The sequence below is a fragment of the Engystomops pustulosus genome, chromosome 2 (genome assembly GCF_040894005.1).
Source record: "Engystomops pustulosus chromosome 2, aEngPut4.maternal, whole genome shotgun sequence".
NCBI classification, from domain to species: domain Eukaryota; kingdom Metazoa; phylum Chordata; class Amphibia; order Anura; family Leptodactylidae; genus Engystomops; species Engystomops pustulosus.
In genome coordinates this window covers 229,544,448-229,572,284 of record NC_092412.1, presented here as the reverse complement: position 1 = coordinate 229,572,284, position 27,837 = coordinate 229,544,448, and the positions used below count along the sequence as shown (strand labels likewise).

The 27,837-nt window shown below is 43.5% G+C and overlaps 1 protein-coding gene across 2 annotated transcripts in view; it reads right to left on the bottom strand.

The window, feature by feature from the left end:
* Positions 1-7,624: 7,624 nt before the first annotated feature.
* The window catches only part of VEGFD (vascular endothelial growth factor D), a 41,622-nt gene continuing 21,409 nt past the window's right edge, over positions 7,625-27,837 (bottom strand). For both annotated transcript variants that reach the window (XM_072138455.1, XM_072138456.1), the window contains 5 exons: positions 24,245-24,435; positions 21,972-22,117; positions 14,751-14,854; positions 11,141-11,315; positions 7,625-9,755 (listed from right to left, as the gene is read on the bottom strand). In XM_072138455.1, the coding sequence (XP_071994556.1) occupies positions 9,641-9,755; positions 11,141-11,315; positions 14,751-14,854; positions 21,972-22,117; positions 24,245-24,435 (731 nt within the window). In that variant the 3' untranslated portion in view covers positions 7,625-9,640. The remainder of the gene's footprint in view (positions 9,756-11,140; positions 11,316-14,750; positions 14,855-21,971; positions 22,118-24,244; positions 24,436-27,837) is intronic.

The window sequence follows — 27,837 nt, the reverse complement described above, 5'->3', positions numbered from 1 at the left end:
ATGCGCAGATGTATGGATGTGAGGCTATTCCCTTAATCAGGTGTGAAGACCCATTTAGGACACCAGGTGGCAGTGTAAACATTAATATGAGAAGGAATAAGACTTTGCTACATGTGATGTTACAGCTTCAGCAATGCACTGACCACAGTAACCTGATCATTCCTCTGCTCAACATAATCATAGATTATCAGATTAGAAACCACAATTAATAATGAAGATTGTCAATGATAAATGTCTACACCCCAGAATACTGGGTGACCTCAAATAATAAATTAGCATCAATATAGCCAGGGTCAATGGGGAATTGATTCTGGGGGTCCACCTTACTACTACATAGAAATAAAACCTATAAAGCGGGAGTCCTGGACGGAGAATTTCTAGGCACTGGCAGTGGATGTTCTGAAAGAAAAATAAAGCAATCCCTTTCTCCTTCTCTCTTTTCCAGTGGAGGAATCTTGGTTTTTAAGCTGTGGTGCCATTATGCCAGGGCATTAGTTTGGGGTAATTAGAAAGCTGGTGGCTGGGCTTTGGTTAGGAATGTAGGCGTCAGCACTAAAGATGAGCGGACCCAAAGTGTAGGTTCAGTGCTCGGGCACGTTCCTCTCAACCCACACATTTTACCGGATTGGCTGCCGAGCCAATCATAGCCATGGCTATTTGTTAGGGAGTTAATTTGCCGGATTGGATGCAGACAATAGATCTGAGTCGGAAAGCAGAACTACACTTCAGGTCCACTGATCTTCAGTCAGCACAGAGCTTCCCGCTTGCTAATCTCCGTCATCTCCATAGAGATGAATGGAGCAGAATGGTCATGTGCGGCGTCTGCTCCACTCATCTCGGGAAGAGACCAGGGGTCTGACAGAGGTACCTCAGACACCCCCCCTCCCCCCCCCCCCGTTCTCGTGATCTTTGGGGGTCTCATAATCTGAGACAACCACTGATTAGCAAGTTAGGCCCTATCCTGTGGATAGGACCCAGCTCGTTTTGTGCAAAAACCCCTTTAAGAAAATGCTGGTAACATTAACCACTTTAGGGCAGAGCTAGTTTGAGGCTTAATGCGCAGCCCTATATTTCCAAATATGACATGTGTCACGGTTATAAGCTTTAAACACTCTAACTTACCAAAGTGATTTAAGTTAGTTTTTAGTTGTACTTCATATTACTGGTAAATAATGGTTCATATTTTTTTTCAGCATTTATTAAAAAAAAACAACAACTAAAATTTGGTGAAAATTTTTTTAAAATTCTAAATTGGGTCATTTTCAGAAAGATAGATTCACCACCCATATGAATTACTAACTTACATTTCCCATATGTTTGCTTTATGTTTTCATCATTTTTAAAAAGTCTTCATATTTTATCTCCCCAAACTTACACATAATACTATCTGTACCCATACTCCTCCTCACATGATGTGGTCCCTGTTCTCTATCCTCCTCCTGTCCTCCTGTGACTTATCTCTGCTGCAGACTGCTCAGCTCTGAGCCCCCACCATTGTGCTGCTGTACAGCTCCTCCCTCCCCCACTGATGTCAGTTCGCCAGGCTTTGAGCTCTGTGAAGGAGCAGGAGGGAGGAGCTGAACAGGAGCACAAAAGTGAGCGCTAAGGAGCAGGGTCGGACTGGGGTGCCTGGGGCCCACCAGAAGAATTGATTGTGGGGGCCCCCTCTCTTGCTACATAGAAACATTACATACATTACCTGCATTGTAAGAGTCTGAGATCAGGGAATATTTAGGTACTGGTTGGGAGGCAATGGAATAGCTGATACAGAAGTTCTCCTTCCCTCTCTCACTTGGCTTCTGTTTGTAAACTGAGGCTGCAGTGGCCATATGTCATGGCATTAATGTTGGGTATGTTATAAGAGTTACCCCTGATTTTGTGGGCTTCCTGCTAGGGGCCGGGCTGTGTTCAGGGGTGTAAGTGTCAGCTCCAATTGGATCTGTTACCTCACAGGTGACACGTCTTATCCTTTTGGTCCAGAAGTGCTGATGACTTCTCCCTATCATGACCTATGGCTGCAGAATTTTCCACCAATTGTCTTGATGTCTTCATCTCCAAAACTGCACATGTCTGTGTAACTAAGGAAAACCACAGTCACTTACAGCATAATATCACCTGGATGTCACTGCAATATACCAAAAAATGCTCCTAAATAATACCCACCTATACAACCTACCACATTGTGCCCCCATATATATCAAGCACACACCCCACATAACAAAACTACATTGTTCTTCACCCAGACTCCTCTGTCCTCCTCCCTCAGACTCCTCTGTCCTCCTCCTCCAGACTCCTCTGTCCTCCTCCCTCCAGACCCCTCTGTCCTCCTCCAGACTCCTCTGTCCTCCTCCCTCCAGACCCTTCTGTCCTCCTCCAGACTCCTCTGTCCTCCTCCTCCAGACTCCTCTGTCCTCCTCCTCCTCCAGACTCCTCTGTCCTCCTCCCCCAGACTCCTCTGCCCTCCTCCCTCCAGACTCCTCTGCCCTCCTCCCTCCAGACTCCTCTGCCATCCTCCCTCCAGACTCCTCTGCCCTCCTCCCTCCAGACTCCTCTGCCCTCCTCCCTCCAGACCCCTCTGTCCTCCTCCCTCCAGACTCCTCTGTCCTCCTCCCTCCAGACTCCTCTGTCCTCCTCCTCCTCCAGACTCCTCTGTCCTCCTCCCCCAGACTCCTCTGCCCTCCTCCCTCCAGACTCCTCTGCCCTCCTCCCTCCAGACTCCTCTGCCATCCTCCCTCCAGACTCCTCTGCCCTCCTCCCTCCAGACTCTTCTGCCCTCCTCCCTCCAGACTCCTCTGCCCTCCTCCCTCCAGACCCCTCTGTTCTCCTCCCTCCAGACTCTTCTGTCCTCCTCCGCCAGACTCCTCTGTCCTCCTCCCTCAGACTCCTCTGTCCTCCTCTCCCAAACTCCTCTGTCCTCCTCCCTCCAGACTCTTCTGTCCTCCTCCCCCAGACTCTTCTGTCCTCCTCCCTCCAGACTCCTCTGTCCTCCTCCCTCCAGACTCCTCTGTCCTCCTCCCTCCAGACTCTTCTGTCCTCCTCCCTCCAGACTCCTCTGTCCTCCTCCTCCTCCAGACTCCTCTGTCCTCCTCCCCCAGACTCTTCTGCCCTCCTCCCTCCAGACTCCTCTGTCCTCCTCCCTCCAGACTCCTCTGCCCTCCTCCCTCCAGACTCTTCTGCCCTCCTCCCTCCAGACTCCTCTGTCCTCCTCCCTCCAGACTCATCTGCCCTCCTCCCTCCAGACTCCTCTGTCCTCCTGCCTCCAGACTCCTCTGTCCTCCTCCCTCCAGACTCCTCTGTCCTCCTCCCTCCAGACTCCTCTGTCCTCCTCCGCCAGACTCTTCTGTCCTCCTCCCTCAGACTCCTCTGTCCTCCTCTCCCAAAGTCCTCTGTCCTCCTCTCCCAAACTCCTCTGTCCTCCTCCCCAGACTCTTCTGTCCTCCTCCTCCAGACTCCTCTGTCCTCCTCCCCCAGACTCTTCTGTCCTCCTCCCTCCAGACTCCTCTGTACTCCTCCCTCCAGACTCCTCTGTCCTCTTCCCTCCAGACTCCTCTGTCCTCCTCCCTCCAGACTCCTCTGTTCTCCTCCCTTAGACTCCTCTGTCCTCCTCTCCCAAAGTCCTCTGTCCTCCTCTCCCAAACTCCTCTGTCCTCCTCCCCCAGACTCTTCTGTCCTCCTCCCCCAGACTCCTCTGTCCTCCTCCCCCAAACTCCGCTGTCCTCCCTCCAGGCCCCTCTTTTCCTTTCCAGGCCCCTTTGTCATTCTTTAGGCCTCTCCTACATCACTTCCGCCCTTCCAGGCCCCTTCTTTCCTACTTTCAGGCCTAGTCTTTCCTACATTCAGGCCCCCTTGTTCCCTTCCAGGCCTCCCTGTCCTCCTTCCAGGCCCCTCTGTCATCCTTCTAGGCACCCATCATCTCCCAGGCTCCTCTGACTACATCCAGACCCCTCTTTCCTCTTACAAGCCCCCCTGTCTTACATCCAGACCACTCTGTCCTAGATCCAGGCCCCACTCTGGTCACTGTAGGCCCTTCTGTCCTCCAGGCAGACACACTGTCCTCCATCTAGGTCCCTCTGTTCACACTTTAGGCCAGGGGTGCACAACCTTTTTCGTTCCGAGGGCCGCATTGTCATACTGCTACCCTTCAGGGGGCCACACTATTAACCGAAACCCTTGATCCTTGATTCTAGTCCCCCTCCTCCTTCCCCCAGTTCTAGTTCCCCCTCCTGCCCCTATATTTCCCCTTCTACCCCCAGTTTTATTCCACCCTCCTCTCATGCCCTGAGTTCTATTCCCCCCTTCTGCCCCCAGTTCTATTCCCCCCCCCTGCCCCCATATTTAGAAACCCCCCTGCAGGACCCAGTTCTAGTTCTTCTCTCTCCCTAGTTCTAGTTTCCCCTGCTGCCCCCTGTTCTAGTTCCCCTTTCCCCCTAGTTCTAGTTCCCCTCTCCCCCTAGTTCTAGTTCCCCCTGCTGCCCCCCTGTTCTAGTTCCCCTCTCCCCCTAGTTCTAGTCCCCCCTGCTGCCCCCCTGTTCTAGTTCCCCTCTCCCCCTAGTTCTAGTTCCCCTCTCCACCTAGTTCTAGTTCCCCCTGCTGCCCCCCTGTTCTAGTTCCCCTCTCCCCCTAGTTCTAGTTCCCCTCTCCCCCTAGTTCTAGTTCCCCCTGCTGCCCCCCTGTTCTAGTTCCCCTCTCCCCCTAGTTCTAGTCCCCCCTGCTGCCCCCCTGTTCTATTCCCCTCTCCCCCTAGTTCTAGTCCCCCCTGCTGCCCCCCTATTCTAGTTCCCCCTGCTGCCCCCCTGCTCTAGTTCCCCTCTCCTCCTAGTTCTAGTCCCCCCTGCTGCCCCCCTGTTTTAGTTCCCCTCACCTCACTGTTAGCAGCCTGTTCCGCAGGTGTTTGTATAGAGGAGAAGCCGGGGGGTCATGTGACGATGTAATGTAATATAAAATGTAATACATTCGGGGCCCCGCTGTCCTCTGTTTAGGCCCCTCAAGTCCCCTGCGTCTTCTGCTCACCTGAGAGGTGAGTTTCTGAGAGGACTTGATTCTCCTGCAGGGCACAGGATCCGCGGCCGCGTGTTGTCATCATTTAGCAGCCGCGCATCCTGGGTCAAAGTGCGACGTGCGCCAGGAAAGTGTCCCAGACGCGTCACACTGTGACTTTCTGTAGATGCCGATGCCATTGATAAAGATCCATCAGGCAATGGTGCACGAGCGGCCAGTGACAGCCACACCGTGTACTTTTGCTAGAACTCCTATCGAGCAGAGCTCCCTGCCATAGAGACAGCTGCTGGGGCCCACCGGAGGATGCTCCGGTCCTCCGCCGCCCCCAGTCCAAGCCTGCTAAGGAGTGAAGAGCACAGACAAGTCACATGTTTTTTAAATGAGAGGATACTGTCAGGGTGCAAGGTAAGTTATAACACACAATTATATTGTAATGCAAATGCTTAGAGAAAGCAGAAAGGCATATGCGCACTGCAGCTGTAATGGGCTTCTGTAACCTGTCTTTAGTGAAAATGAGGTCCCTGGTGACAGGTTCCCTTTAAATACCACACACACACCATAAAAACATTGACATTAATTTGCTGAAGTGGGAATACCCCTTTAAGACAAGAACAAATACAAGTACAAATACAAAACTACAGGGATCAGGAGACTTGCTGAACACTGGTGTGAACTTAGCCCAAGTTGCATAATTGTGAGGCTTTAACGTGCTGCAGATGCATGGGGCTTCCTCTACATGTGGCTCTACATCTGCATATAATATGACTGAGAGCCCAGCACAAGCAGTCAGTGGGAGATTTGCCCCCTCTTTTGGGACTCCAGGAGGTCTCCACTTTTTCAGGAGCCTCCAGGATGTCTCAGGAGAGTTGACAAGTATGCTGTAGGCTCAGTCTATATATATATATACAGTAATGGATTTATAAACTGCCTTAACTATTCAGGCTATTACAGACTTACCTCCTACTGACAGTTTTCATACTGAACCACATGCGGGACTATTACATTTCAGCAGACTGCAGATGTCTTCTGTGATAGATCAGCTGGTGTGTATGTTGACCATGTGAGCTATGTATAACTGTCCACACTGCTGGAAGTGGAGAGACCATTGCTTCTCCTCGCTGGTGATTTGTTATTTCATCCTATAATGACAGTAGTATATGTCTACATTCTTCAAATCCCCACACAGTAATACATTGTGCCTGCAAAGACATAGTCCGAATATGTTACATTGTTTCTATTCCACTTTCATGACATCATTGTGACACTTCCAGATGTACTGTTACCACGATGGAGATTTATTCTCCACACTTAGATGTTGGCCAGAAGTCTAATAATCTTCTTAATATACAAAGTTTTAATAAGTAGAACAAAGAAATGTTCAACAGATATGCAAGTATAAAATGTGGTCATCTATATCAGTGGTTTCCAATTAGTAGCTCTCCGACTATCAGAGGAAGAGAATGGTGGGTGTTGTAGGTGTAGTGCAACAGCTGGAAGACCAGTATTGTACCAAGTAGAAGGATTGTGGTCGTCGTGTGGAAAATGGACCACGCACTGCTGGATTTTACAGACCGACAACAGTGCAGAGTTTGGGACTCCATGCATCATAGTGATATATGATGCTAGGAGAACTTTCTTTCCCACTAAACAGCAGTGCAAACCCATGATTTCAGCAAGGAAGAAGGGACTCCTTGTATTATACATCCCTGAAATCCAGCCACAACATGGTGAGTGATTCATGGAGGGACCACATTCATGTGCTGCTAGCTATACAATGGGGAATAAGTGTCTGAATTATGGTGTCTAATAGTTCAGCAATTCTGTGTATGCACGGCCCCATCATACCTTGTGCCTAATGTCATGATAAGTAGTGGTCTGTGTGCAACATCCCCCACCGGGGCCTAGCCTTTTTCGGTGGCTGGAGGAAGCCGGGTCCCGATTACCGGAGTGGCCGGCTAGTGCAGCCTAGAGCACGGCAATGATTACTGGTATCAGGAACAGAGGCCTCGTCCACAGCCTGGCAGGTCTCCGGCAGGTAGTATGTGCAAGAAAATGGAGGGAGAGGCTGGAAGTGTATGTTTCTTCCTGGGGGAAGCCCTGATGTGCAGATAGGGATCCCTGGTGATAAAGGATGGGGCGCCTTTGGTGGTATTTAGCCTGATCCAGGGATCACTAAGAGGCCTGTTGGTAAAGCATAACTTACAGCCCTTTATTGAAAACGGCCACAACATCAGCAAACTTCAGCTGGGTAGAGCTGGCTGGTTAGATTTTTGGTTCTGAGGAAGATATTTGCATAGCCTGGATAAACAGGGATACAGTATGGAGGGGAGTCGCTGGGGAGCACACAGAATGGGGAAACCTGCTGGGGGGCTCAATATGAGGGAGCTGTGGGAACCCAATGTGAGGGGGAGGGGGGCACTATGCTGTGTCGGGGTAGAGTAAGGGGCAGAGCAAAAAGTGTGGCTTAAGGAAAGAGAAATCTGCGGGTAAAAGAAAAGTATGGATAAAAGTTTAATTTTTGTCTTGTTAAAGGCCCCATGATTAGATATTTTACAAATCTATTTTATTCCCATGAAAACCCCTTTGACAAAATAAAGAATTAAGAATTTCAAGCATTTATATAAATGTGTTTTATTTGTGTTACATATAAAAGTGTTATATTCTCAGTACATTCAGGCCACACAAGTGATGTCATAATCAGACAGAATCTAAACAGTTTTGAAGCATTTGCAGCCAAACCAGATTAATTACCACCAAGCTTAAAATATTCATATAAAATACAACAAATAAAACATTCAATATTAAATTCTGGCCCATTATTTCACCATAAGAGGTTCTTTACAATTATGTCCTCATGGGCTGCCAAATTTCACAGAGAGAGAGGGGTCTCGCAGCTGGAGATATAACAATTATCTGTCCTTTTATAGGTCATTATACAGCTTATTGTTAAAGGAGATAGTTCATGAAGTCAACTTTGAATACGCCATAGGAGGAATCCGTATTACTGCTCTGTGCAGGAATGTTCATAGGAATTTTTTGGTCCAACTGCAAAATGAAAATTGAGCCAATGTTTACTTTTTGGCACGGCTGCAAAATAAGTGTCCTTCTGCTCCATGTTTAGTTCCAAATTCATGATGTTGTATTATATAATTAACGTAACTAAGCTTAGATTATAGTTTACTAAGCTTAGTTCTTAGGAACTTGTACAGAATTTGTACAGATGGTATATAACATATTCAGGAATGTGGACAACAATCCAATCTTCAATAGTAAGATATGTCCTTCTCTGTCCTTGTAACAGATTTTATATCGGTAAAACAATCAGAAATATGTTTACACGAGTTAGAGAACATCTTAATTCCATTGAGACCGGGAATGGCTGTCCGAGGCTGATCGAACATATGAGGCTTTATCACCCCAATGACTCTAATTCACTCCGCTTTGCGGGCATAGAGAGGGTAGATAATAACCCAAGGGGCGGAGATCGCCAGAAAGCCCTTTTACGCCGTGAAGCCAAATGGATTCTTAGATGTAATGCTATGGGTGCCTTAGGATTGAATGATCGGAATGATCTTAGTGTTTTCCTATAACTTCCGACGATTCACGTAGAGACATAGTTCGCCCCTCCGTATACATCTCACTCAGCCATTACGGTCTCATCTTGAAAACATTAACTGTTCATGTAATGCATTTTCCCCCCATTTGCTTTGTTTTTAACTTACTGTTAACTTAGTCACGTTTATCCATGATGGTGCACCTGTATGTCTTGTTGCTGTGTATCTATGACAACCTCCCGGGACCAGCGCTTAAAACACGCACGCCCCGGAAGGATGACGTCAGAGGCTAGAGAAAGCGCTGGTTAGCGCGAAACGGCCCGTCGCCTTGCCGCATGTCGGCGTCCTGTATCACCTGTGTGGTTTCTAATAAACACTGAAGTTTCCTTGGTGAGTGCCGCAACTTTTCTTCTATTTATCTATTTGGGACTGCCTTATTGCTCCGCTGAGCACCACCTGGGACTTCAACACCACTGCACCAGATGCCAAAATATAACTCCAATAATACCGTGGTCCAATCGTGTCACGCGGTACATAGGGGTGGTGCCAGACCTATTGTCTCTTTCTGTACATAAGAATGTAATAGTTCAACAGTCTCATTTCCAGCGGGGTCCAGTGGTAACTGCAATCCACATAGTTTCTCTCCATATATCTTGAGATATCTCATTCCACACAGAATCCAATCAACATAGCTTCCCAGATTAGTCCAAGATTTGCAGGAACTACCAACTGATCATCACTGCTGCCATTGGCCATCCACAACATGAGTCCAGCCAGTCAGTCCACCATTGATTTCAATGGGTCTCTGAGTTATGGGAATGGACATGAATTGAAAATTGGGTGATGTGCTTGCACCGATCAACTAGATTATATAGAAAGCTTTAACGACCCATGGAATGAGTTCTGCGTTGATCATGTACATCCATCCGAATAAAAAAAAACTGAGTGATGCTTATACTTATATTATTTCCCTTCTTGTCCGTTTTGTAACAATATGTTTTAAAGTGATATCAATACATATAAGAATGTGCTCTCATGTCAAAGTGCAGGATTGTCTAGGGAAGTCCAAGAACTCTGGAGAATTTTACTTATGGGTTTTCTCTGCTGTGGTAAGGACCTCTTCGGAAACAGGAGAATAGATTTGCACACACCTTTCTACCTCCGGGGCACAACGTTGCTTCGAATGGACAATCATCTTTACAGCTGTAGGACAGAAAGTGAGACCATCAGAATGTATATAATACTGAACACATAGGGGGTATCTGGTGAGAGTAGCCATGTCTGAAACTAAACTATATAAAGACTATTTTAGAAGAAACGTGATGACTGGACATTATGGGCCATAGTAATACTGATTCCTAGATGTCTTACTTTAAAAGAGTAACTTCAATCTCATTTGATTGGAAAGGATATGGAGACTGATTTCTGACACAAGTACTTGGACCCTCACACTTTTGATGATTTATTATAGTACCCGCCTCTCCTGTTGACACCAAGCAAAGCTGATCATAGCCAAGTGATTGCAGTTATCTTTAACCTTCTACAGTAAAGTCAATGGTGGGAACCTTCACTCATCAAAATTGATGTAATGTGACAGCTACACTTTAAAGGAAGTCAACCACATTGATTTAGTGTTGTTAACCCACGCATACTTACACGCTGGTGTGTGTGCCCACAGGATCCATTCTTCAATTAGCTGTTAATGGCTTATTTTTTTGTGAAAAAGTATGCATAAAAATATGCAGATGAGCCTCAGGGGATCCATGAAGGAGATCACAGAAGCCCCTTCTGACTCGTCGGCTGTCACTGGGTCTTTGGCAGGTGGAAGTGAGGGAGGAGGCGTACATAAGCACTGAAGGAAGGTGTGAATAATTAGAAGCTTACGGAGCCAGAAGGGGCTTCTGAGGCTCATTTGCATATTCAGTATCACAAAAAATAAGCCATTAACAGCTAAATAAAGAATGGATGCCGTTCCAGGGGGCACATGCCAGCATGTAAGTATGCTTGGGATAAAACCACTAAATCCATGCAGTTGATTCCCTATATGGAAAGGCAGCAGATCTATTCCAAGTGCTCCTGGTATTGAATCTTATTTTGAAGTTTGGTTCTTGGCTTTGGTTGCATGAAGAGATGAGCTTTTATTTCTATAACATGCCCCATACCTAGTAATTGCACTCAAATTGGCACAAACTTCTGCCCACAATTTGGATTTAGTAGTGGAATAATAATAATATTAATATGGAATAGAATATTATGGAATAGAATATTAGAAACTTTGAAATATAATCATGAGTACAATATGGGACGTCTTGTATAATATATCAGTATGATGTACATAGTCCCGTCCTCTGCACTGTGGTCAGTTCATGAAATCCGGCCAGCGCAGGGTCATGTGCCGCTGACTCCTAAGATCCCTAGTCCAGCTCAAAGAACTAAAAATCACACACAACTTGAAAATGTTGAATACAGATTATATATTGGCCACAAATAGTGTTATCCAAACCTTTATTACATTTATTAAGTGGGGTTGTCTCAATATACTCAACCCCTTTATAATCCCTTCCATGGTTAATATTGGTGATCCATACCTGCAGGTTTCTGGGTGAAATATTTTCTTCTTTTCGCAGCAGCTATCCAGATTTTCGCTACATTCATTACAAGTGCAGTTCTCTTTGTTAAGCACGAGGTTTCCAGGACATCTGAGTTTGCACACACATTCACAACTGTCTTCAAACTCCATGTGGGCGCCACATAAAGCCAACTCTAAGTCAAAAGCAATGTATAATATATTAATTATCTACATACAATGCAAGAGACACATGTGTATAAACTGTTGGTGACGGAGGATGAATGTTATTGATATATATCAGACTAAACCTACTTTACAACTCTGTTACTACCAACAAAGTATGGATTAGTATAATCATTTTTTAAAATTATATATGTAGGTAGTCCCTGACATAGGCCTCATGCACGCTACCATATGGGGGAACATGATCGGGACGCACAATTTGCCCTTATGGATGTATATGGCAGCGGTCACAGAGAACACATTGGGGCTCATTTACTAAGGGCTCTGCGGCCACACTTTCGGCGGGTTTCCCGACCTTTTCCGTTTTGCGCCAAATTCCGCCGGGATTTTGCAGCACGCGATCGGATTTCGGCGCTGGCTTTCACGCGACAGAAACGGGGGGTGTGGCTGTCGAAAAACCTGACGGATTCAGAAAAAACGTGGAATTTAAAAAAATAAATTGTGTCACAAAATCAAGCACTTACATGCACCGGGAAGAAGATGGTGAACTCGGATGGTGACCTCGGTGCAGCAGTGACACCTGCTTGAAGTCGGACGCACGAGCTTGCTGAATCGTCGGAAGACCCGAATCTTCATCGCAGAACGCGCCGCTGGATCGCGACAGGACCGGGTAAGTAATTGAGCCCCATTCTGTCTAACTGCAACGTGACCAAGCTAGGAGGCTGCGCCACTTTGTCGTAGTATGGCACTGGATGTACAGCTTAATGGAGCACACACCCCTCCTCTCTCCTACACCTGACTGTATGCCCACTTTAAGAACAACCGACATAGGGTGCATTTACACTGACGTATGCCCACAAGGCTATGGCTGGGCAAGCATAGAGATCAACGGCGCAGGGCCCATAACATGGGAAAAGATAGGACATGTTCTATCTTTTCCCTGTGTACAGAGAGGGAACGTTACAGTGCCGTACATGTGCAGCACCGTATTGCTCCGCGTGCCCATTGATGTCTATGGGGGACGTATGTGCATAATTCCCCCTACGGTCGTGGCCTTACAGACAACCACTAGTTACAGTCGGACCTCTGGATGTTGGTAATTTAATGTACTTTAGCCTACAGACTACAATGATCAGCTATGAGAGCCATCAAATCTGCCAGCAACGACCCTTTATTGTTAATTCTTGTCCTGATGACAACCCAAATTTTTTTTAAATCTAATTGTCACAGCGACCAAAAATATTTTAGTTGGAGTTACAATTATAAAATATACAGTTCCTACTAACATACAAATTAAACTTAAATTGGGTTTTCCCATGAAACAAGGTAAGCCCTATTCACAGTATAGGGCCCAACTTGCTGATTGGTGGGGGTCTCAGTGATCGCTCACTGAGGAGCAGTATGTCGAGCATGTCCGTTCTGCTCCATTCATCTCTATGGAGCTGACGGAGATTGTGGCGTGCCATACTCTATAGAGGGGTCCCCTGATCTTTCATTACTGAGACCCCCACCAATCAGCAAGTTAGTCCCTCTCCTGTGGATAGGGCCTAGCTTGTTTCATGGGAAAACCTCTTTAAGAAAAAAAACTATCTTGTACATAAGCCGGAGACTACAATAAGAAATCGGAGAGTACAATAAGAAATTCATGGCTACCCTATCAAGGGTTTAAAAAATATTTAAAAAAGACTAGATAAAAACTAGTGAGGGGACATGGTGCATTGAGGAGAGATAGTCGACAAACTCGATTATCCTTGACTTTGTCAGGTCTATTACGTTTTTGGTATTTACATTTGGTGAATGAAGGGATGTTCATGGTGTTAAGGAGAATCACAGCCATGTCTAACTACATGTAATGGTTGATGTAATTTAGATATAGGTAAACCTAACCAGTATAATGTCAAATCCTTTGAAAAATCTCCAGAATGGGGATAATATAAAAAGAGGGTGTTAATTTTATATACCCTGCTGCTGCTCACTCCTCCGCTAAGCTGACTAAGCTTATAGGTCCGCCACTTCCTCTTGCCGCCCCATTAAGCTGTCCCTCTCTCCCTCCTTATCCATACTTGTTTTTTTTTTTGTATTTTGATGTTTTCTGTTTTTCAGTAATTTCAGCCACAGCGGAAATTGTTATAGAGGAGAATCTTGCGTGGAAGTCGAAGTGCTAGTGTGGGAGCCCGGTTGAGCAAATCGCTTCGGGCAGCTGTAGTTTTCGAGCAGTATGAATAAACATTGCCTTTAATCTGCTTGTTACGATACCAGCAGTAAATAGCTGTGACCTTTTCCGCCCAATTGGAAGTCTCTTGTCATCTTTATCTTTAATGTTAAGGGTATGTGAATAATTTTTACGGTTATGGTTTTATATCTTTTATCTAAAGTGATTCGTAGACCAGTCTATTGCTTCTCTCTCTAATGGGCAGCACGGTGGCTGAGTGAGTAGCACTTCTGCCTTGCAGCGCTAGGGTCCTGGCTTCAAATCCCTCCCAGGTCAACATCTGCAAAGAGTTTGTATGTTCGCTCCGGGTCCTCCGGTTTCCTCCCACACTCCAAAACATACTGTTAGGTTGTTTAGATTGTGAGCCCCATGGGGACAGGGACCAATTTAGCATGCTTTGTGCGCTGCGTTACCGGTGTACGCTATATAAATAAAGAATTATTATTAAATGAAGTCAGTCCAACATCACTAGTTAGAGGGCCATTTTAACGGCCCTCCAGCCACTGATATGGGACGGGTAATGATAGAGGGGGCATGCGGACAGTAATGACTGCCTGGCCTCTTCCATCCACTTGAGAAAGTCCACCACTGGAAGTCCCGTGTCCTGCTGGCCAGGAATCACGTGACCCATAGCTACTAGCGGGGAATGCCGAACATAACAGGGTAAGTATAATGTGGGTTACGCTTTAGGGTCTTATACTTACCCTGTTGAAGTTTGGTATACTTGGCCAACCCCTTTGGGATTTTTAATGAAGTACACTGAAAAAATCTAGATTTTAGATTAAATCTAGATAAAATTTCTGGGACAGTTCTGGTGTTGTTATACCCTTTTATACCAACCATGAATTTACAATATGTTCAACGCTTCTACCATGTCTATATACTTAGAAATGTTTGACTTAACAAGGCCGAATCTTTACATCATGCAAAGAAGTGAAAAAATTATAACAAAAGGAATGTATCCTTAATACACAGCAATATATTATTAAAGGAACACTCCAGTCAAAGCTAATTCATGGAATAATGCATGGTACAGGGCCTGAAGGGAGGAGCAGGATTCATTTTCATTGTATCCTAGAACCCAGACTCCTGCTCCACCCTGCACAAGGTATGATTCAATCAATCAGCTATGAAGTGTCCCTTTAAGAAGACAGTGAGCAACCAGACAGAAAATAGTATATGTAGCATCTGTAGAAACATACATGTGTATTGTATCAGCTGGTGAGAACAGTACCTTCCCTTCTTCTGATGAGTGGGGTATCCTTTTCAGGTACACATTCACACCTGGAATTGTTCCACTGGAAACCAGAAGGACAATATCTATTTTCTGGAAAACAACTGAAAGAAAATAAATACGTAAATGAATATGAGGAATAAATACATGTGACCAGTTCTATGATCTCACCCTAGACTCCACCATTGGAACCCTCACTGCCCCCACTGATACATGTTGCATGTCAGGAACCTGTAAATTATGATAGGTGGAGTAAATAAAGTGTAAGATTCAGGCTCTCCTGTTGCTACCCGGGCCAGAAATACTATGTTGCAAAAATGGTGGCACATAGTAAAAAACTACAATTTAGAACAGGACTTCAAAACTTTACATGAAACTGTAGTCTTGCATACACTGATGTCATAGTCTAGCATTATGCAAACTGTGATGTCATAGTATAGGAGAAATACATACAATGATGCAATAGTATAAGAGTATTGTGCAGAGTATATACATTCACCGGCCACTTTATTAGGTACACCATGCTAGTAACGGGTTGGACCTCCTTTTGCCTTCAGAACTGCCTCAATTCTTCGTGGCATAGATTCAACAAGGTGCTGGAAGCATTCCTCAGAGATTTTGGTCCATATTGACATGATGGCATCACACAGTTGCCGCAGATTTGTCGGCTGCACATCCATGATGCGAATCTCCCGTTCCACCACATCCCAAAGATGCTCTATTGGATTGAGATCTGGTGACTGTGGAGGCCATTTGAGTCCAGTGACCTCATTGTCATGTTCAAGAAACCAGTCTGAGATGATTCCAGCTTTATGACATGGCGCATTATCCTGCTGAAAGTAGCCATCAGATGTTACAGGGTACATTGTGCTCATAAAGGGATGGACATGGTCAGCAACAATACTCAGGTAGGCTGTGGCGTTGCAGCGATGCTCAATTGGTACCAAGGGGCCCAAAGAGTGCCAAGAAAATATTCCCCACACCATGACACCACCACCACCAGCCTGAACCGTTGATACAAGGCAGGATGGATCCATGCTTTCATGTTGTTGACGCCAAATTCTGACCCTACCATCCAAATGTCGCAGCAGAAATCGAGACTCATCAGACCAGGCAACTTTTTTCCAATCTTCTACTGTCCAATTTCGATGAGCTTGTGCAAATTGTAGCCTCAGTTTCCTGTTCTTAGCTGAAAGGAGTGGCACCCGGTGTGGTCTTCTGCTGCTGTAGCCCATCTGCCTCAAAGTTCGACGTACTGTGCGTTCAGAGATGCTCTTCTGCCTACCTTGGTTGTAACGGGTGGTGATTTGAGTCACTGTTGCTTTTCTATCAGCTCGAACCAGTCTTCTCCTCTGACCTCTGGCATCAACAAGGCATTTCCGCCCACAGAACTGCCGCTCACTGGATGTTTTTTCTTTTTTGGACCATTCTCTGTAAACCCTAGAGATGGTTGTGCGTGAAAATCCCAGTAGTTCAGCATTTTCTGAAATACTCAGACCAGCCCTTCTGGCACCAACAACCATGCCACGTTCAAAGGCACTCAAATCACCTTTCTTCCCCATACTGATGCTCGGTTTGAACTGCAGGAGATTGTCTTGACCATGTCTACATGCCTAAATGCACTGAGTTGCTGCTATGTGATTGGCTGATTAGAAAGTGTTAACGAGCAGTTGGACAGGTGTACCTAATAAAGTGGCCGGTAAGTGTATGTGTGGCTGGTAAGGATAATGCACACTGTGATATCACAGTACAGGGATAATACACACAGTGATGTCACTGTACAGGGATAATATATACAGTGATGTCACAGTAATACAAATAATTCACTTATTAGTGTCCCAGTACAGGGTAATGCACACTGTGATATCACAGAATAAGAATGATGTAGAGGTAGAGAGGTATGTATAGCTGAGAGACCCTGTTAAACTTCTACTATCTAATACAGATATAAGCGCCACCTCTTGGCACCCACTTTTCCCTGTTTGATCTGGGAAAAACAGGCGGTCCTGTAAGGACACCTGACTTACAGATTACCCCTAGTTACCAATAGACCTCTCTGCCCCCTGTGACCTCTGGACGCTGCACTCTAGTCCCAGACTACAATGATCAGCTGTAAGTTGTAAGTTTTTTGTAATGAAGCTTTGTTGATAATCCTTGTTCCCATCACAGTACAAAATTTTGAAAACCCAAGAAATCCAATAAAAAATCCAATAATTTTTACCTGTTCCATACAAATTCAACTGAAAAAACCTAAAGAACCTATACATAGCCTGTACCGGAATTTGCTAGGCCTGTCCTGAAAAAAATGGCTAGAGAAGTAAGAAAACTCTGTACAGAGGGTTTGCCAATAAAGACCACCATCAAAGCGTCTAAGCAGAACCTACAATGTTCACTCCATGTTATCTAAACAATGTAAAATATGTAAAATTCATTTAACTCGTTAATCATCTTATGAATAATGTGTTTTACACACAAAAAAAAAATCACTATTTTGTTTTCTTTTATTAAAATAACAATGGCTTCCATCCAAACCTCTGGCGGACATGAGCTGCGCCTCACATTACATATTCTGAGCCATGACTTCATGATGTATATATTTTACTGTCCGCATACCTCCTGCATCAGATTAATTCACCTCAGAGACAGATCTCGTATTATTTAGGCCCAGACTTGAGTAATTTTTACATTGCAGGAGATCAGAGTAATACGGAATAAGATAATGGGAAACAGACGGGCCTGAAGTCTTCATGTTTATCATTCCTTTGTCCGGGCTACTCACGCGTGCTGAAAACATGCTCCACCATGGCTCCGCACATTCGCCTGCCCGGGGACCAAATGAGAACAATGTGGAGACACACCTGACAGGACCGCAGCCTCGTGCCTTCATACCAAACTATTTTAACTATCCCTCATATTGAACCAATTTCTATTTACCTCATAAAACCCGAAGACTGAAGAGCCTGAAAAAAAAACACTACAGACCCCCCTGGTGATTCACGGTACAAACACATGTGTTGAGGAATGCAGACAATAATGGCCCCGCTTTTTTTTCTCCGGAATTTTCGCTTATTGTGTAAGAAGTTTCATTAGACACGCAGAACTCTGTTACATTTTGTTACATTTCACAGACATATCGGCGATTTCAGAGCATCCCGTGCCGACAAAAGAAAGGGTTTTTTTGGGAAATTTTAGTAATACATTTTTTTTTTTGTATAATCACGTTTTTACGGAACGGTGTAATGGCTTTGCATATTTGTTTATCAGTTTCATTTAGTCTACTTTGGAATTTTAATATCTTTGCACAGCAAACATTATTATGACTTTTTCTCAGACTTTTTATTACTTTTCAATTTTTGGTCCAAATCCGAATTCTTAGTGGGTCCAAACTATGGTAGTTATGCGGTTTTCAGTATTTCAGATTCTGGAGCATATGTATTTTCACAGATACTGGGGCACATTTACTAAGGGTTTTGCCCCAGTTTTCGGTCAGATTTTGCACATTATTTCCAGTGTAAATTGCTTGCACAGGTATTTTAGAAGTGTCTGCACCACAATTGTGTCACACGCGACCCTTTTGTGGCAAATTAGGGGGCGTTTTGGGGCCAGATTTATCATGCAATGTCTGTCGCATGCCCTATGATAAAGGTGCACCACAAAAAGTTGGTGAACTCTGTCAGGCCAGTGCTGGGAAGCAACAGATTCATGATTTCTGGTGCCCATTCTTTGTGAATCTGGTGCACCCTGCATTATATACAGGGAAAAGCATTTAATGCAATTTGTACCACTCTTAGTAAATGTGCCCCACTATATTTTTGGATTCGTTTTTTAACAGGTTAACATCTACCAGTGTATATGGTATATAAAGTGAGCAGTCCCTAAAGCCTATGACCAATCACAGCTCAGCTTTCATTTTACCAGTGCTCATGAATAACTTAAAGGGGAGCTGTGATTGGTTGCCATGGGCAACTAGAAATATTCTGACTTTCAGACAGCTTGATAAATCTGCCCCATAGAGTCTTTACATTGCTGCTTGATTGATGCGACAGCTGAATATTGTAGCCACTGAAGTAAAAAATATGTTTTTAAAGGGGTTTTCCGGGTAATTAATTTATTTACATTTGGCCAGAGTCTGTGTAAAGTTGGTATTCGGAGCAAAGGACAGGCCTACAGCTTGACAGGTCTCCAGCAGGTGGTGTATGCAAGAAATATGAAGGCTGATGCTATAGGTGACCCCTGAGGGCACTTTAATTTTTTGGCAATTTTTGAGGTTACTCTATTAATTATATGACTGCCAGGATATCAGTGTTAGGTGGGAGCCCTAGTTACAAAGAAAAACTATTACAAAAGAAAGATAGAAAGTAAAATTAGAAGACCTTTTTAAAAAAAATTATACAAGGGGTTTAAACAGACATACTTAATCACGGCAGCTAAGGAGAGAAATTACAACGAGAGGAGTTATAAGGAGAGAAGTTAAAAAATAAATCAATAAATAATACAACTAAAAAACACTACAAAATCACCCCTTTTACCATACTGTATTAGTGTAAAAAAAGTAAAATAATTTAGAAAATACACAACATAGGTATTGCCGCATCCATAGTGATCTTGGTTAAAAATGAATGAAGTTATGTTATACCTGTATTGTGGAGTGTATACAAAATAAAAATAAAAAAATATTTCAAAATTGCAATTCTAGTGTTTTTTAAAGAATGGAATAAAAAAAGTCAGATGTACCCCAATGTAGTACAACATAAGAAAACTACCTTTACATGTTTGCTATCTCCCTAATTGTACTAACCTACAGAATGATTTTATTATGTTTTTAAAAACTTGCGCTGCCATAGCCGTTTTATTCTGTTAACCTACAGAAAAGAGTTAATATATTTTAATCATCAAGCCACATTTACCATTAAAAAAATTAACCGATTAGAAAATAAAATTCTTTCCGCAAAGAAAAAGCATGCCCTCGTGTGCCCATGTCAAAAAATGTTTTAAAAAGTTATGTCTTTCGGAATTAGAGGATGGAAAACTGAAAACAGTGCTTTGTCCTGAAGGCCATTTTAGTATGTTGCTTTCATGACCCAGTGTGGTGACATCATCCAAAAATCAACTTTGAAGTGAGATGTAAATTGGTTTTATATAGTCAAGGAGACAGAGACTTTAACACTAAATTCAAGCTTTCCCCACCTTTCCCGACTTTTTCTCTTGACATCATTTGCCAGACTTCAGGAGATCGGGCTATTCTGAGGCAAGGAGAGCTTGACTTCAGTGTTAAACTCTCCGCCCCCCTTTACTTTTTACAACCAATTTACATCTCACTTTAAAGTTGATATTTCTGGACGATGCCACCACACTGGGTCATGAAAGAAACATGATCTGGAAGGTGTTTAGCTGTTTCACAATATACAGGTAGTGGTTTATTGGACCAATTTGTGGTGTCAGATTCCCATTAAGTTGTTAAATTGTAAAAATTATGAGTGGGACCATGTTAAAAATAAACTGCATTTACTTCAAAATGTAGTAAAATTAAGTCAATAGCCAAAAAATGGAACCTGTAAAAGCCATTAATGGGTAAATAACAGTATGTCTCACATGTGACACTTTGAAAAGCATTCCTTTTAGAAAGTAGCAGCCATGGCAGCGTCGTTTCAGGAGAGCTTAGAAGCCAAGGTATGGAACTTGACAGCATATTAGCCCACGGTCAAGTCTCCTTGGCGCAGGTCCAGCAGCGGCGTTTCAGCTGAGGAGGCTTGTGCGGGTTCCTCAAACACAAAGCGGAATTCAGCCAGGAATGAAGTATGGGTGGTCGTGACTGGATCGCCTCTGTCCCGTAGAGGTGTAGCCCAGGCCAGGGCTTTCCCGGAAAGTAAACTGACGATGAATGCTTTGGAGCGTTCGGTGACAAACTGGGATGGCTTTAGTTCTATGTGCAGCGGGCACTAGGTGATAAAGCCCCTGTACAACTTGGGATCGCCATCATACTTGTCAGGCATAGAGAGTATAAGCCTAGGTTCTGCCGCTGGTAGATAATTTAGAGTAATGGGAGGGGTTGCAGGAACTGCCGCAGGAATGGTCGCTGAAACCTGAAGCTGGTGCACAGAGGAAATCAGCTGTTGCAGTGCCACGGTGACTTGACCAAGTAGTTCTGCTTGTGAAGCTGCAAGGACTGCTGGGCGACTGTCAGGGTTTGGGGTCAGTGGACCGGAATCTAAGTGGCACCTGGTTTTCACCAGAGCCCAACTTAAAAAGGGATGGTCTTTCCAGGTCGTTCCACAGGTGGGACCAGCCCGTGGTGGCAGCCAAGGTCGTGGTACAGAAACGGAGTCCAGGCTCGAGGTTAGGAACAAGCAAGAAGTCAGGGCTGATGGCTCAGATGCCGAGGTCAGAGGTCAGGTCCGGAACGGCAACGGGAGATCAAGGCAGGCAGGTACAGGAATGCATGGAACAACACAAGGGAGCTTTCTCTAGGGCTATAAGCTCATAGAGAAATCCTTGGAACAGCCGTCCTTCAAGGAAACCCGGGAGAGACAGCGCCAATCAGAGAGGCGCTGGCCCTTTAAATCCTTTAAAGCTCCTGAAAAACGGGCAGCTTTTTAAAGGGGCTTATCCATAATAATAATGAGCATGCTCTTTATTTTCCCCGTGTACGGCACAGAACGGTGCCACAGATGTGGCACCATACCACCGCCGGACGCCATTGTCATTTATTGGACATATATGGGGCCGCAAATTTCCAACCGCATATACATCCCCCCAGACAGCCATGTGAATGCACCCTTAGATAGGGTTCTTATACACTGACATAGAGCCGATATGACTCCTATAGTACAAATAAGCTCATGTCAGACAAACCAAACACAAGAGAGAACTATCTTAGTCTACATTGTTCTTGCCCCTAGTGTTGTATGGAGGTCATGATACATTAATGGATAAATACAAGAAAGAAACATACAAATATGGTATCAACTAGATATACAAGAAAAATCCTTTATATAATGCTTTTAAAACCTAAATGCCTCCTCTTCAATAAGAGGAATGTTATTGAGGTGGAAAATATAATGGCACGCTTTTATCAGCCCTTAAAATAAATGTTCTGCACAAAGCATAATGAATGCCAGACTCTGAGTCAGTCACCCTTTAAAATTGGTTTGATAAAGAGCGTTTCCTGAGTATTGTATACACTATTAATAGTAGTAAGTGTAGAAATCTCGGATGAATTACCCATATTCTGGATAGCGCACTGATCTACGGATGATGGTCGGTGGGTGACGGGAGCCAGTGGGAGAACACTTGCAGCTTGTGTGATTGGCGACCTTGATCGTTATAGGCTCTGGCGCTTGAGTCAAAGGGACAGAAATCTGAAAAACCTAATGGAAAAATACAAGGATTGGTTGTCTTGGATGACGAAGAGATGCACGTTCTTTCCAGTGCAAAGTCAGACAGAAAACTGGTGCAGACACTTTAAAGGGAACCTAGCACCCCGATTCTACCTATAAAGGTAGAAGGGGTGGTAGGTGGATGAATGGGACGTGAGGATAGCAATTTTTTGGGCTAATCCTCACGTCCCGGGTGTCTTTTAGAAAACTTTATTGCAAACATATGTAAATTTTATTAAGCAGCTACTGGGGCGTGGAGTAGCCGGACATGAGGCTACTAGTCGTGGCTACTCCACGCCCCAGTAGCCACGTTACTCCGCCTACCATGTAATCTTCGCCCTAGTCCCCCGGCACCCGCGGCCTTCTGCGCATGCGCAGTAGCTTCGGCCCTGGAGCCGTGACCGCGCAGCCGAAGGCCTGCGTTCTGCGTCCGAAGATTACATGGTAGGCGGAGTAACGTGGCTACTGGGGCGTGGGGTAGCCGCGACTAGTAGCCTCATGTCCGGCTACTCCACGCCCCAGTAGCCGCTTAATAAAATTTACATATGCCTGCAATAAAGTTTTCTAAAAGACACCCGGGACGTGAGGATTAGCCCAAAAAAGGGCTATCCTCACATCCCATTCATCCACCTACCACCCCTTCTACCTTTAGGTAGAATCGGGGTGGTAGGTTCCCTTTAATAAATGTGGGCCAGTATGTGTTACTTTTCACATTTAGATTCTCAGCATGCACAGATTGATAATTTTGAGTATAATTCTAGCAAATAATTTGTGGACTCCTGGATATTTCCTTCCTGACCTAAGTCCATGGCCATTACTGTACTAATAAGATGCAAAGACTCGCTGAGATGTATCCAATTGGGTGTCTATTCCTTTTGGAAAAGACTTACTACGGTAGTTGGCTATTATTCCATGTTATGTCACTAGTCTTCATGAAAGTTATACATTCCTATATAGATTTCTTTTTCACTTACTGGAAAACATATTTGCATATTACCTACCCAGAATCCCCAATGGAGCATGCAGGGGTATTAAGACTCCATACGCCTGAAAAGTTGTCCCTCAAAGGCAAACTCCAAAAGCAGAATGAATTCCTTCCTGACCTTAACATCTTTAATGCTTGATTTACTTCTTGTCTGTGTCATTCTTCAAATTCTCCAGCAACAGCAGAGTTTAAAGCTATCAATTCCCTTTGATCCTATTATTGTGAACATGGACAATAATAGAATGTTCTACTCACTTCTAGTTAAATGATCTATTGCGAAGTAACCTTGAGTCTGACCAATGGCTATGTAAACATTTGGATAAAGATACATTAAGATATGTCCAAAATAATTGGCTGTCCATTTGGAAAAACATCCATAAATGAATTAGCTCCATACCAAAAGTCTGAAGGAATGGAGAAAAAATTTTGGGTCAATTTTCCATTTCATTTTATAGAGTCCGTTCTGTTTAATAGAGAAGACACATCTGTATCTGGAATGAAGTTCAGTCCAGATTTTTCTTATAACACGTCTCTGATTTGGACAAAGTATTTGAGGCCTGAGCTAAAACCAATGACCTCTAGTTAGAAATGAGATGGTGATGTGTTGTGTTTTATGTGTTGCCAAATGTCTAAGATAAAAATAGCGTAATGACAATTTATTACGATACAGGGAGGGCTTGGTGCCAGATTTAAATTGTTAAAAACTTTTAGCTTTTTTTCCACCATTTTTAGAGGGTCAAGGAAAATGTGAGAAGCTTTTAGCAGGTGAAAATTTTTAATTTGTGCTACATGGATGACCAACATGGTTGGGGTCCTACTGCATCTGCATGTCTCCTCAGTACTCCTGAATGGAACAGTGTTGCACCTACTCAACCAAAACTCCATTCACTCCTGCGGTGATGTGGAAGATGGGTGTTATCCAGGATAAGATTATGGAGAATTTCAGACCCAATTTCCTCATCTACCCTACTTAGTCCTCTCCTGTAGATAGGGCATAGGTATGCTTCAACGTCAAGGCTCACCTTGTGATAGATGGCATAATGAAATAGTCCTATGTTTTACTGATATCCCCAATCCACAGGGCAGGAGATAACGATCTCATCAGTGGGGATCCAGCAGTAAACATTACTTACCGATTTCAGGACATAAGAAGTGCTGGTATTCAAGCAGGTGACCCCCTCTTCATTACAGCAACCTCCACATCTGTACACCGAAACACACGGAGGCTTGAAGAACGTGCTGGTAGCCGTACCAAGGTCCTTCCCAACATCTACACAGGTTTCTCTGGGCATGCACTGTGTCTTCTGCCACTCCTCATCAATAACTGCATTAAAATACATGATAGATTAAGAAAGAATCAGGCCATTTTCTACACATGTTTTTGTAATCAATTCTATGATTTCCCATGAAATAACTTCTTTTCTTACAGTCCTGCAGATCATGGAAAAGCTGTCTGTTTCCAGTAAGGAAGCGGGGGCTTCCCATGACACAAATAATCATTGACCAATTATCAAAGACAGTGTAAGGACACACCCCTTTGACAAAGTTATGGTAACACCTGGTTGTTTAAGTATTCATAAATAGTTTGAAATAACAATGGTTGTTATTTTGCAGCTGTAACACAAGATTTTTGACAATCCCACTACTGAATTACTATTCTGTTGATGTATATATAGGCGTATATAGGCCACCAGTGGGAAATAATCAGCATTAAACTTTACTAGTAACGTCTCCCGATGAATACCCCGCTTATTGCACTGTGTCAAAGCTTTGGGAAGGCTGTAAATGCAATTCTGTAAAAACAAATCTGCAAAAACAAATCATAATGAAAACCTCAGATGTCTGGTCAGTATATATGTGTTTTGGCTTTGGCTTTAAATGAGAAACTCTGGGGATTATATCAGATTTAATGCGTATTTTCCATGCTAAATTTAGATCCAATATGATGTAAAGATCTGGCAGCTCTTAGAGTTTTCTATACTTTATCAACTTTTCCATAGATTTGGAAAGACTACACAGAATTATAAGATCACTATTTAAGGCCATTATTTTCTCTATAAATATTTATTGATACCCTTATATATAATACTTAAGAGAACAAGCCAGAACATGAGAGTAAAGCATTGATGTATATTGTCGTTAGTTTTTTCATTTATTTTGCTGTCAAAGCCAAAAAAGTGTATAATGCGAAATATATCATGGATGTAACATATGGACACAGAGCTGATGACAAGCCCTTTATGCCGGAAATACATTTGTACTATTCTTTGCACAGTGTATTCATCTATCAGTTACCTTTAGTTTTTGGTGTCTAATTATGTTGTAGAGAAAAAAAGAGTCACAAAGTTCTCAGCTGTAGTTTAAGGTTTATGTACATTATGTTAATAACACAAACTATACAGGGTACATGTAATGGATGTATAGAGTTCCATAGGCAAAACAAGCTCCCTAAAATCCAACACTAAGACTAAGTTTAGTGTTCACTATTCCTCATCACAAAATGGGTCGGTCCAGGTTGCAACTATGATTTGAGGCCAGACTGTATTTAAGTGATGCTTCTAAGCAATAAAACAAGAATTAAAAAGAGAGGAGACAATTCCAGAAAGGGCCAGAATATTATCGGAAGTTACTCAAACTGCATATAGAGGAATAACCAGTAGACAAGCCAGCATCACGACATTAGAGACAAGGGCTAAATCTAGGTCGAAAGACTAACTTATGAGAAGCAGACATTCAGTGAAGGTACAGAAAGCGAGCCAAGTACATTATATATGAAAAGTTTTAACACCTTAACAGGCCCTTTTTTTGTTTTTGCGTTTCCATTTTTCACTCCACACCTTCAAAAATCTTTCCCATTTTTTACTTTTCCACGTAAAGCACGTTTTGAGGGCATATTTACTGCATAAAAAATTCACTCCATAGTGACGGTATTTAAAGGGGTTTTCCCACGAAGGAAAGTTAAGCCCTATACACAGGATAGGACCTAACTTGCTGACCTGTGGGGGTCTCAGTGCTCGCGGAAACGAGGTGTCCGTCAGACCCCTCGTCATTCCATCAGATCAATGGAGCAGATGGCCGTGGATGACCGTTCTGCTCCATTAATCTGTATGGAGCTGATCTACGACGGACCCCTCGTTTTCATGATCTGCAAATTAGGCCCCACATGGATAGGGCCTAACTTTCCTTTGTGGGAAAACTTCTTTAATATTCCATGCCGTGTACTGGGAAGCAGAAAAAAATATTCCAAATGCAGTGAAATTGGTGGAAAAACACATTTGTGACATTTTCTTGGGTATTTATGGCTTTCACTGTGCACGCCAAACAAGATACTACATTTATATAGGTTATATTGTGTTTTAATACATTTAGGAAAATTAAAACATTTGGTACAAAAATAATTCTTCATTTTGCAATCTTCTGGCGCTAATAATTTTTTCATACTTCGCTGTACGGACAGGTCATTTTTTGCGAGATGAGATGACATTTTTATTGCTACCATTGTGAGGACTGTACGACCCTTTGATCACTTTTTATTATATTTTTTACATATTTATTTAAATATATGTTGCAAAATGGCGAAAAAGTAGCATTTTGGATATTTTGGTGCTATTTTCCATTGCAAAGTTAAAAGCTGGGAATAACCGTTATTATCTTTTGATAGACTGGACATTTTGGACGCGGCAATACCTAACATGTTTACGATTTTTACTGTTTATTTATCTTTATATCAGTTCTATGGAAAAGGGGGGTGATTCGAACTTTCAGGGTTTTTTATGTAGTAAACACCCACCTTGTATAGAGAGGTTCTGGCACATGAGTTCTCTCCTTTCAACCGCTCCCGACGCATGCCTTACTATTACAGCGCATGTCGGAATGGGTTAAAACTTTTATACAAATTAGACAGATGTCCGACACGCATTTATTCACACAACAGCTGTGTCTCTTGGCTCCAATTGGTTCAGCCAAAATTGCATCAAATGGAGAATGGAGTCTTCTGGCAGTGGTTTATCTCCCCATAATGAAAGGATTGGATTGTTGAACTACAACTTTCACATATTCTCCTTATACAATGTTGGCAGAGAATCTGGAGCCCCGTAGACATTAGATGGATGGTTGAAGCTGATGAGATTGGCACATTCACACAATTTTTATCTAATCTGACCATATATATTAAATGTGCATTAGCTGAACTCAACAATTTTGGCTGGATGGTCTTTCAATCTAACATGCATTGGACTCCAGAAAACCCAACAGATGATGGAGAGACAAGGATTGGCAGTCGAAAATAAGATAGATGAGCTTAGGGCTTTCTCCCCTCTTTCGCTCATCATATATGTACTGCTCAGTGAGAGAAGCATGTGTATGGGGAAGCCGGCCTAGATAGCTTCTTAACAAGAGCCAAAGTCAAGTTTGTAAAATACAGGGCAACCTGACTGTGTAAGACACGAGTTTTAGCAAAACACCAGGAAACATTTGGAAGGACCGCTCTGTTTTCACTGGTTGTATTCGTCAAACATGGAAGTCATCCCAGCTAAAAAGGCCATTTAAAGTTAAAGCAAATAAAACAGATGCAAAATAAATGACTGGAAAAAAAATCCAAAAGCGCCAACATCAACATACAAAGATGTACGAGAAACGTAATGAGCGTCCCTGCTGATAGTTTGATGATGTGTGCTATGATAAACTCCCCTTGTGCCAGGTTATGATAATTCTGCTTGCTGTGAGA